General features: G+C 40.7%; 1 protein-coding gene across 7 annotated transcripts in view; it reads left to right on the top strand.

The window, feature by feature from the left end:
- Positions 1 to 1,903: 1,903 nt before the first annotated feature.
- MACROD2 (MACRO domain containing 2) overlaps positions 1,904 to 12,019 on the top strand; it is an 888,200-nt gene continuing 878,084 nt past the window's right edge. For 6 of the 7 annotated variants that reach the window (XM_017745241.1, XM_017745240.1, XM_017745237.1 and 3 more), the window contains exon 1: positions 1,904 to 2,047. In XM_017745241.1, the coding sequence (XP_017600730.1) occupies positions 1,945 to 2,047 (103 nt within the window). In that variant the 5' untranslated portion in view covers positions 1,904 to 1,944. The remainder of the gene's footprint in view (positions 2,048 to 12,019) is intronic. The other variant, XM_017745239.1, reaches the window with a different exon arrangement.

Raw genomic sequence — 12,019 nt, 5'->3', positions numbered from 1 at the left:
CCTTGAGGACAGCTGAAACAGAGCAGGAGCACGAGTGGAGGTGATTTCAGAGCCTTAGACACAGGAGTGGGCCACCTGCAAACTTCCCAAGTTTCTGCTACAGGCAGAAAATGGTACTTGCGGTGAAGGCTGTTGGGATCATCCTCTGGGAGGTTTGGGTATAATTAAGACTCAGTTTAAGTTCTTGCTGCTGACTCACAAGAGCAAACTTTTGTAAAACCTTCCTGTAGAGAACTTGTGTTTTGAAGGCGCAGGACTGGCTCTCTTGCCTCCTCAGCAAAAGGCACCTAGACTTGCTCTGCTTGTCAGTCCCTCAAAACTGACATGCTCTCTCAGGTCTGCCTACCCATGGGACTTCCAGTGTGCATGTCAGATACTTGGAGTTTTGTATGCCTGGAGCTCAGGTAATGGAGGTGGGTATGTATCCATTGTGCTTAATGGTGACCCTCGTTACGTCAGTTCCACTTCGGCAGCTGTAAATATCCCAGTGAGATACCAAGACTGAATAAGGAGAGAGAAGCGTTTTTGTCAACTGAAGAAATTGGTAATACTGTCAAAAAATACCAAAATAAACTTATTTTGTTAAGGGAAGCTGTGCTCAAAACTTGCCTTATTAGACTGTGCTGAATGCAGCCTACATAACTAGGAAATTTATTTTGAAAAAAAAAACAAACAAAAGAATCCCAAACCAGACCCCAGTGATTTTCTTTCTTGTTTTTTTTTTTTAAGGTTCGATCTGACAAGCAGTTTCCATGTTCAGCTCTTCTGCTGCTTCTTCATCTTGAGATGAAAATGTTCTTTTCATGTCTGCCTAGTCCTTTATGTAAAATGCAAATAACATGGGTCTAGCCTTCCTCTACACCCCTAAAAATTTTTCATTCATGGAAGAGCATTTATTATTGATTAACATGTGAAGAAAAACTGTTGGTGTGGTTAAAGTAGCACAGCACTACTGGTAAAAACAGACCCAGAAATTTGAGTAGAGTATGGGTGCTGTAATGTTCTCTACTGTTCTTTTTCTTTTCCCCTCTTCTTTTGGGAGGGAAAAAGCTCTTCATCTTGTGGTGAGCTAATACTAAGCATTGATGAGGTATGGAGGGAGAAGAGGATGTGATGGTAAAAATGAGCTGAAGTGCTGGGGTTGCTTGCTGTTTTGGGTCATTGGGATGGCTTTTTTTTTTACTGTAAAAGTCCATTTATAGCAGGGTCTGAAGGAGAGTGAAGTTGGCAGTAGCTGTCATACTTGTGCGATGTTTGAGGCTTTACTTTTCACTAAACGTCTGAAAAAAGAGGTGGTGACATTCTCAGGAGAAAACAAAACCAACCATCTGTATGTATTTTAGTGTGGTAACCAGGTATGTCCTATTAACGTTCAAATGAAAATCTCTAAAGCTAAACTTGCCTTTCTTACCACCCCAGACACCTAGCAACTGACAGAACGTTTGCTTTAGTTCTGATCTCTTTTGTTATGTAGTAGCATTTTATTAATCTCCCACCATGCTCCCTGCCTTTACTTGAACTTCTGGTTTTTTGGTTCTGGTTTACAAATGCAGAACCTACAGAACAGACTTTCATACCTGAAAACTCCCTATAAAACAACAATTCCCTACTAAAGTTGCTGTTCTCTGATACAGGAATTAAAGTGGCAGGAAGAAACAGCACAGTAGTGATGTGGGGAAGAAGCCTGGACAGCCCAGAGTGTGGGGAAGAGGTGTTAACTTTGCAGAACTGGGATATCCAGAAATAGGTGCATGCAGCTGTACAGATGCATCTTGTTTAGCTCCTGTTGTAACTCACTGGATCACTCATGCTTGCTCCTCTCAGGTGGCATTTCGTTCGTCAAGGGCACTGCACTGGTCACTACGTGGCTCATGTGCAACAACGTGTGAGAGCTTGCAAAACTTCTCTTATTTCTCTTTCCCCTAAACAGAGCGTTTGCTGAAGATGACCTTGGAAGAAAGACGCAAAGAGTACTTGGGGGATTATGTTGCATTGAAAACTATTCCGACATGGATGGAAGACTTAAAAAGCAAGAGCGAAAGTGATGGTAAGTAAAGTGGGGGAGTCTTAAGATATAGACCACTCTGTTTTCTCACTCTGAAGTTACTTTTAGGAAGGCTAAGACTTAGAGCCCATGTTGTTATGAACAGTGATAGCCTAAAATTGGGATGGGGGGGAAAAAACCCTAGCAAAATTTCTTAAAGCCTCACTGGTGTCCCAGCACTCTGCCAGTATCCCCAGATGGAGTCACTAACCCTTAAGTGTGTAAAATTGCTCTTCTCTGCATGAGTCTTACTTTCCAGATACTCTAGCAGTCAGCCATGCCTAAAGAACTTTGTCTTTGAAACTTACTGAGCATAATTATATGGGAAATCTGGGCAAAACAGTGTTGCAGGTGACCCAAAAGCAGAGGGGAAGTGTGCGAGCTGTGTTGTTTTCTAAAAATCCAGAAACTGGAGAAGATGGGGTTTGAAGCCTCCTTACCTTTGGTCCTGCCTGCTTTCTTGGGCAGGAGCATCAGTCTGTCTTGGATTAACTCCCATTTCCTTAGCGTATGCAGCCTTATCATGGTTGTGATCACCAGCAGAGTTGTCTAAATACTTGCAGTGAGAACTGACCAAAAATGTGAATCCTATTTGCTTACAGACTTCTCTACTCTGCAAGTAATTCTGTAACTGTGCCTTGTTCTTTGTCTAGTTCCCTTTCATGCACACAAGGTTGTGGAGGAATAGGGATGACTTCTGAGCTGGTTTCCTCCTCCTCTTTCTGTTCCTGTCTTGCTATCCTACTTGGCTGAAGCCTGTGTTTTTTTGAAGGACTATCTAACTATGAGACCTAAAGTGCTTCCTGACTCTGCAGATATAGGACTAATTTTCTGACCCTTTTGTTATCATTAATAGTGAATACTGGCCTGGGTGAAGAGGTGTGTAGAGTGATCTTGTGGCTGCAGGTGAACACGGTCTTTATGGTGATAATCCAGGTGAAATGAGGCCTGGAGCTAATCAGCTGTTTTTAATAAAATAGGAAGGCTGTAACACTTATTTTAGCACAATCTAGAGGAGCTCACAGATTTTCAGATGTCCTTGTCAAAAGCAGCTATTGCTACTGTCTACTCCTAAAAGCATCTGGAATAACTTTTGAAGTGAAAATATGTCAAGAGTTTGCTGAGCTCTTCAGCCCTGCTGAGTAGCTGTATTATATCAGTACCCATAAACCTCTTTCTACCATTTGGGTAGGTCATTTATATCTTGCAACACTGGAAAGCCTGTCCATCTAGAAAACAAAGGCTGCATAAAAATAAAAAAGATTACCTGACTTCTCGCAAGTTGATTTTGGAGGCCTGTGGTACGTGGGAATATACAGTATGTCATGTGGTTTAACTGGGAGACTATCCCTTCTAGCCCAAACTAGAATTTTTAATTCCAGCTACTCTCAGATTCTCTGTAAAGCACTGAAATTCACAGATGTTGTATTACTTGGGCTGCTGAAAATGACAAGGTGTGGATTTACGTTGTGATTGCTGTTACACTTCACAGAAGCAAAATGTCGGTGTCTAATATGTGGGTATTGAATCATGGCAGTGGTGAATTTATTTCCTTGTAGCTGCTCTTACATTCTTTCTGTTAGTACCCAGTACACTGCAAAAAAATGCTGGAAGGCAAAAATTGTGCTGAAACCCTGCTCTGCTACTTGGTTTTGTTATACTGTACATTCAGGAGAAAATATCTGTAGTCACTCTTTCTTTGATGTATTTGTTATAAGTAAGCCATGTGTAATAGTGAACTTCTGGAAGGTTGGACTGCTGAAATGCTTCCATGTTCCCACAAATTAGTACAATTAAAAGAAATATGTGTATTAATGTGACTGTTAACTGCATCTGCTTCAAACTTTATTTCTCTTAAATGTTGACCCATTTTGAAGGTATCATGTGTCTAAAAGCTGTCTTTTTGAGCTGAAATACAGAAGAATTAGAATTTAAATATTCTTACTGATGAAAACTTTTGCTCCGTTTGTTGGGAAATATGGAGTGCAACAGGTACAGCCTGAATGAGATTCTGGAGGGAACAAGTGAAGCTCCAGGTGTGATGGAATTGGTGATGATCCAAGAATGCCATGCCCAAGTTGTGATATTTTCTTCAAGTGAAAGGTGGCTGCTTGCACTGACAAACAGAAGAGGTCTGAAGGGTGGTGGTGGTGAAAATAAAATCTTCTGTGTACCTGTCAAGCCAAAACAACAACTGATGGGGAATTTGGAAAAAATTCTTTACCATTTACTCCCAATACCATATACAGTAAAAAAATGACAGATTGATTAGTGAAGCATAGAGTGGCTGTTCAGGAAGAGTGATGAGGAGAAATCAAGAAAGCAACCAAGAACAAATCAAAGGAAGCAGGCACAATCAATCAGCTGCTGGAGTAAAGAGGCTGTAGGAGAAGGGCAGAGCATCTGAGCTGGCAGCCAGCCCCATAGATACTCAATACTCAATTTGAGATTAAGGATGTTCAGTACTGCACAAATTTTAGTACTGGCTATTAGGAAAAACTGCGTGTACAATGTCAAATCTTTACGGTGCCCATTTTTGAATGTGAGTGACTCACTGGAGGGTGCTGGGAGGTCCCAGTTCGGCATACATTTTTGTTATGTGGAAGTTTAATGGAAGATTATTGAAAAGTCTGTCTGCAGAATTATTCAAACTGAAATGATCTAAGAGGTTCATATTGGGAAGGAACCAATCTCACTGCCAGGGTACTTCATGGGTGGTCTTTATTAGCAAATTGGAAGAACATACCTTAAGTTGTGGAAGCAAGTTTTTCCCTACCCTTCCTCCTTTGAGAGGAAGTTGTGATGAGAACTAAATTCTGAAGAAAACCAGTAAGCTTGGAGTAAGTTTGGTGTTTTGGTGAGGATGGAAGTCTTTGTGATAGAGAAACATAACAGAGGGATGTGCATCTATGTAAAGGCTCCTGAGGAGTAAAGTTACTGAATTCTGAATGGCAGCTGACAAGGGCTTTGTCTCTTTGTAGCAGCGAAGCTATTAAAAAACTTTTGGAAGTTCAAAGAGGCAGTGTCTTTGTTAAAATGCCCTGCTCTGACTAAAAAAAAAAACCTACATTTTTTTTGCAGGTCTCTTCATATGGACATGACTAGCCATAAGAAATTAGGTTGGTGTGTGTTTTGGCATGGAATTTGGTCAATGTTTGTGTTAAGTCTTGATTTTGGGAGGAGAGTGGCACAATGTGGAATGCAAAGACTAAGCCTAGTGCCCACTTCTCTGAGCTAAGGGAAGCAATCTAATATAGGTTTGTGCATTTCCAGAAGGACTATGCTGTCAACACCCCTGATTTTTGGTGTGCCGCTTGCCAGGCTGCACAAGTGGATCTCAGAGATCAAGTGTTGCAGCAGTGGAAGGAAAACGGACAGTTAGTGACAAGTGGCCCTCTTTAATGTCAAGAGCGTATGGTAGAAACAGAAAACTTGTTCTTGAAGTAGTCCTGTAAATATAAGCTTTCTTTGGTTTAACTGTATTTATTAAGGAAGTGAGTTGCCCACTTTGGAAACAAAGAATGAGCTTGTCTTAGAGGGCTGGATAGTGTGAATATACTGTAACTATCATTCTCCCCACTTGTTATCCATCAGATACTCAAAGCACACACGTCTCATCCGTTTTCTCACGTACTTTGAAGTAGGATGTCTTCCTGACAACATGTGAATAATGGACTTTTTTTATGAAGCTCTGGAATTTATATCCCTTTGTTTCAATGCTATATATTACACACCACTTTGTTAGGCACTCATCTTGTACAGCAACAAGAGCTAATGTTGCTCAGTGAATAAAATGCCACCATGTAGACTAACAACTAGAGTGTACTTTAAAGTTAAATACATATATTCGCTTTTTGTTGGGTACACACTAATTCCCAAAGATGTCTTTACTTTGCAGTGGTGAATCTGAGAGATGACTTCAGAAAACTTGTTCTGGAAAGCTTTTTTAAAAATTAGAGTCTTGGGAATTTTGTTGTCACTGAGTTTTGTGTGTCACAGGTAGAAAAACATTTTGTTGTAATTATTGGGTAATTCAGAAAATGTACTAAGTGATATTGTTTAACTTCAGGCAGCTGATAGTCCTGCTGACTCTCACAGCCTCTGGAATACATTGCTGTGACAGTGATGCCAAGAAAACAGCAAATTTGGGTGGTGGTTCAAAGATCTTTGCTAGTGGTAAGAACTACTTTTGATAGGATGAAGTTAAAATGGAATGACACAGTAACTGAGTTCATTTTTGTCGGGGGTTAAATGACACAAAAGGTCTGCAGTCATTTTAAACAAGTCTTGAAATATGTTTAGATGTTTTGGCAGTCTCTGAATCTTTTTAATATGCTATTTTTAAAGAAAATGATATGGTTCAAACTATTCAAATTAATCTGTTTTAATCTGAGGGTTTTATGTATAATAATAAGGTTTGGATTTAATAAAAGCATCGTTGTACTAAGAATGTGTAGCTTTCTAAATAGTCCCAGTGGGTTGACACAAGATTACAGAGACAAAACATGTAGATGAGCTGCTCCAAATGCTTTGTGGTGGAGAGAAAATGTGTGGTAATGCTGAGCTCTGACCAGCATTTCTCGGGGTGGATAACTAACACAAGTAAGTCTCCAAAGAACCCAGAGTCTTCGTGCAGCCCTGCTTGATATGAATATCTGTGCTGCAGGAACTAGGAGCCAAGGTAACGAGTACTAGACTTTGGAAAGTGATGCCACTACTAAGCTGCAGTGAAATTCAGCCAGATGTCTACAAGTAAGAAATGGCATCTCTCTAAACCACTCAATATTATCAGCGATTCATACAGGAAAAGAAATTATGTTCAACTAGAACATTGAGATTGTTAGACAAGTTTGACAATCACAAGTTCTGTTTGTAACAGCTGTGTGAAACCTGTGTGGTTCAAGACCATCCCCCCACCAAAAATCCAAGTCCATCAGCTTTCATTGTGACTTGTTTTTCTTATAATGACTGTAACTACTGTCTTTATAACAGATCTTTAGCTGAGTGACAAGGATGAAAGTAAATTGAGACAGCTTAGTGTAATTTTTGCTATCTCTCAAAAATAAAAAGTGCTTTTGCTAATGAAACTCTTTGTTTGATGAGTTCAGAGTGCAGCAGTTTTTCTGCTAAGTACATGCAGAAAACAACAGTAACTTGTGTGCCACCGTTCAGGGTCTCCTCTGTTACCTGTGGCCCTGAATGTGAATTCCAGCTTCGCTTAAACTCGTGCTGTATTCGGTTTTGTCCTTACTTTCCATGTATTGGCATACCACTGTTACTCATGCTAAACATCACAAGGTCTCTTCAAGACTGGTGTGTTTAAGGTTAGAAAACCGTGTCTCTTAGATGCACATGGAGGCCCTGCTTCCAGCTTCGCTTAAACTCGTGCTGTATTCGGTTTTGTCCTTACTTTCCATGTATTGGCATACCACTGTTACTCATGCTAAACATCACAAGGTCTCTTCAAGACTGGTGTGTTTAAGGTTAGAAAACCGTGTCTCTTAGATGCACATGGAGAGCACTGCTTATCAATTGCTGTGTATAATTACTGTGAAAAAACTAACAACTGTGGTTTCTGTGAATTGTGTGAGGATTATGGTAATTAAGTATTTTGAATACTTGTGAAATGACATGCTTTTTGTGGAAGTGGCTGAAAATCTGTTTGCTCCTTTCTGCTCTCTATGTTATATACATATTAAGGAAGCAGCAAAGGAATTAGAGGGGTAAGAAGAGCAAACCATGTTTACAGCTTCTTAGTCTGTGCTGAAGGGGTCCAGGAGTCTGTGTGCCCACGGCATAATGTGGAGTGACTTTAAGGCTGAGTTGGTATTTGTTTGGCTGCAACCGATATCCAAGGCTGCCAGGGCAGGAGGGTGTAACCAGAGCCCTGTGTGCTCTACTTTGCTCAGGCTCTTGGCTGCCCTTTTAGGATGTGTCCTGAACAGATGCAGAACTGCAGAGTTGTGCAAATCTGACTGTGATTTGGTGACCCCAGACCAATACACACCTTGGCTATTGATTTCCAAAGATAGACTTGCACAGACATGGGAATAACTCCTCAGGTGCAAGTTTACTTGAGCATAAACTGAGAAATAATCTCTGTGTGTGAGTTGGTTTGTTTCTGGAGGTGAATAATCTCCAGTTAGTGATATACCTGATATAAGTAGATAAATTAGTGTGTTTAGTGTAAGGGGTGGAGGGAAACTACAGTAAACAAAAAGACTGACGATGTATTCAGTTGACCTTGTAATTCCCTGGTGAGCTGCATGTGAATAACTTTTATAGGATGGATTAGCTGCCAAAGAGATGACACTTGTGTTACAGTTTGCATTAAAGTGTTTTTGAGAAAAACAAAGAAGTTTCTTGCTTTCAGCAAGTGTGAGATGATGATTATTAAAAAGTTCAGATCTGTTTACATAGATTAAGAACACAAAATCCAGTGTAGCTAATCCTTTCTCTAAGAAAGTAAATCATTTGGCTTTGATGTAATTAAGATGATGACTTCTCTTTACGCTGCTGCTCTGTGACTTTTTTAACAAGGTAACTTCCACACAGCATTAAGCTTATACAGGTCCTGGATAGAGTTATTATTTTGTGGCTCTTCTGCATGCAGCTGAGAAAGCTCTCTTATCTACACTGGCAGACAGCTCCTTGAGGGGGAAGAGTTAACCATAGGAAAGGATGCTGCTCTCAACAACAAATTGATAAATTGGCATCCTTATTGAGGCTCTGCAAGCTCTTGATGGTTTTTAGAGAGGGCTAGTAGGTGGAGACGCAAAGGGAAGTTAGGCACATCTTTGCCAGAAAGAAGAGTTCTAATGTTTAATTACTGATGACATGAATCTTGACCAGATGAATAACTTCCAAGCTTCTCTCCTGTGCAATATGAGAAACAATTCTTTTTTTTTGTAGCTGCTGCTGAATGTCACTGCAGTGTCCCTAAGGAGGTACTAAGTAGAGTTAGGAAGTCAAGATGATGCAGTGTGCTGTCAGCTGGCTTGTTCAGGGTGTGAGCGAGGACGGCTTTAGCAGCAGTGATGCTTTAAGTTGGGATGTGCTGTTCCTCAGAAACTGCTGAGAAAAATTTTAGGTTCCAGCTTGGAATATTTTCGTAGCTGACTTGAGTGAGATAGTTTAATATATGCAGGGAAAAAGTAACAGGTTATATATTTTGGCTTCTGTCTTCTCTTTGGTTATTTTTTTTTTTCATTCTCCTTTTTATATATAAAGGGTGAGCTTCTTTTGAGCATGGGGAATTGCAAGATCAACCCCCCAAATTAATGTATTGCTCTACAAAGACAGTTTCAGTAAGTCATCTAGCTTTGCTCAGTATGGTAGCTTGGCTAATGCCCTAATCTATAATTTATGATGGATTGTGGCATATGTCCTCACAGTCTTTTGCAGACAGATGTGAGCCAATGTGCCAGCCTGATTAGAAGCCATGTGCCTATGATTAGGCTGAGGCCAAACCAAGCTGTTAAGTTGTACCCTTGTCGTGGCTCACTAATGTAGATCTGTTGCCTGGCTGCATGACTTTTGGATATTTTCAAATGCACTTGGAAAAAGCTGATGTCCTTCTGCAGAAGGTGGAACCCTCTTTTGATTAGACAGGTGGAGACTGGTATGGCTTGGTTTAATTTGATGTAGCTTAGATATGACAGGTATTTAAGAAGGTGCTGAACTATTGTTTCAACTAGGATTTGCTGCCTGGGACTCTTTATAATTAGTTATGACACAGGGTAAGCCACCCAACTGTGCCTCTGTCTGGGTTTGGGGCGCTTGCCACACGTTTGAAAACTAACCTCACACTCAACGTAAGTAATGATATTGTCTTAACTCCCTTGATGGTGTTGGGGGATCACTGATGGAGTTTAAGCTCACCAAGCTCTCTGTTTGGATCATGTTAACTAACTTTCATGTGTAGCTGTATTTGCTTCATGCACAGTTAAACTCTTTATTACACGTGTTAAAAACCCAGTCACTGGCAACAACCTAAGTCTGGCTTCTCTTTTTTGATTCAGTAGACCTAAACTCCTCAGCATGTAGAAATACCACTTAACAAGCCAGCGAGGGCCTGAATAAGTTGTAGTGTAGAATCATAGGATTGTTAAGGTTGCAAAAGACCTCAAAGTTCATTGAGTCTAACCATTAAATGGTAGTAGTTACTCTCTGAAGTGATACATAGCTTTCTCCATGTGAGGGCATCTAGCTGATGTGTATTTGGAAAATGCAGTTAAGAGAAAATTTCTCAGTCCTGTAGGAAGTGCTGCTTATTTTTTATGATACCCAGAAAAAGCTCTTCTGTGCTGGACAGAGGGCTTAACAATCCAGTTGAAAGATGATAAATTTGAATTTTGCACAGATTTGAAAGCCATTGAAATGATGCTGAGAAATATTTTCTATTTCAATTTGCAGTGTGAGTGAGAAGCATAATGTTTGTGCACAGAGATTGTCCTGAGACTTGCAGGCTATTGCATGTTGACTTGGCATGTTTGTAGAAGTGTGTCACAAGGGCCTTCGCCAAAGTTTCCAGATGATTTTTTTTTTGGGATGGGATGCTATAGAATGCACATGTTGGAAAATGAAACCTCTCAGCCTTGAGCTGATGTAGCCAAGACATTTATTTCTGAGAGTGGAAGTAGTTCTCTCCAAGCATCTTTGCACTAACAGCATCCCTGGGAGTTGGTGGTCAAATGCTGTGTTAGAAAAGACTGCTCTAGAGTTTACCTGAAGGCTCCTGTCCAAAAGACTCAGTCCATCTCTAACGCAGAGCAGATATGAAGAAAGTGTAGCTATAAAGAAACTGGTTGCACCTTTGTCTTTCTTTAAAACATTTCCCTGCCTTATCCTGCCCTTTGCTTTCCCACAAAGGCTTGTTTATGCAACGTTGGTCTTTTGTGATGGTCTCCTTGGTATGGCTGGTTAGACTGTAAAGGTGTTCCAAGTTCTGTGTTTTCCATTTGCTACACAGGTGTGTGACTTGTATTGAAGTTCAGCCTGCACTGGATTTATTCCCATGTGCTCAATGTAACCTTTTCTGTGTTCTTAAGGTACTCTACTGCTTGCCTACTGATGTATTGTGTGTTGCAGTGCTGTCCTTTGGTGGGATTTCCTAATGAGTCTGCATCCACTGAAGGCAAGCCCCAGACTTCATGCAGCTGTCACTGAGAGTATGGGTCAGCCATATTTAAAGAAAAAATAGAATTCCATTCTGTTTTTTCCCCTCTTTCTGCATTCCCACCAGTGTTCTTATAGGGGAAGGATTGTAAGTGTACTGCAAATAACTAAATCCAGGAGAATAAGTGATGTACACAGACATTCTTATACTGACTTAAAGGCTTTGAGATTTGGTGTGTCTTTCATTTCTAGGTAGATACGTAAAAGAAGATAGCTAGTGAATTTGTAACTGCTTGAGAGTTCGTATTAATTTCCAGTTTTTAAGTCCTTGAATGAAGCAAGCATGACTTGCAACACTAATGAGTAGTGGTAGAATTGTCTTCAAATAGTCAAAGTTTCCTCTGTCCCTTGCTGTTCAGGTTGAAGCTCCAGTATTCTTTAGGGTAGCAAATTAAATGTGGTATCTTGGGGAGTAGGGGAAGGGAAATGCTGCAAGGTAAGAGCTATCCCAAGCCTAATGTCTTCATGTAGAAAGTATCATCTTTTGCACCTGCATAAGAACTTACCCTCTTGGTTTGCAAGACAGATGTCTGCCAAGGGAGGTGGGAACCTCCCTTGGAATGGAGAATATGGCCCCCTTCCCTCTGAATTATTATAACTTTGAAAGTAAGGGGCTTTCAGGCAAAGATATGGGAATAGCAATAACAGTTCTTTACTAGTACATATATGTATAATAAGGCAAACAAACAACAACACCGGCAGCAGCAGCAGCAAACAGAGCAGCAGCCCAGCACCAGCCTCTCTCGGCTGGAGGCGGGTTTCCCCTCGGGGGCGGTCCGCGCCCAACCCGGCGCGGGC

This window comes from Corvus brachyrhynchos, unplaced genomic scaffold (assembly GCF_000691975.1).
Source record: "Corvus brachyrhynchos isolate BGI_N302 unplaced genomic scaffold, ASM69197v1 scaffold69, whole genome shotgun sequence".
Taxonomy (NCBI): domain Eukaryota; kingdom Metazoa; phylum Chordata; class Aves; order Passeriformes; family Corvidae; genus Corvus; species Corvus brachyrhynchos.
Note: the sequence above shows the minus strand (reverse complement) of the source record. Positions and strands in the feature narration are given on the sequence as shown.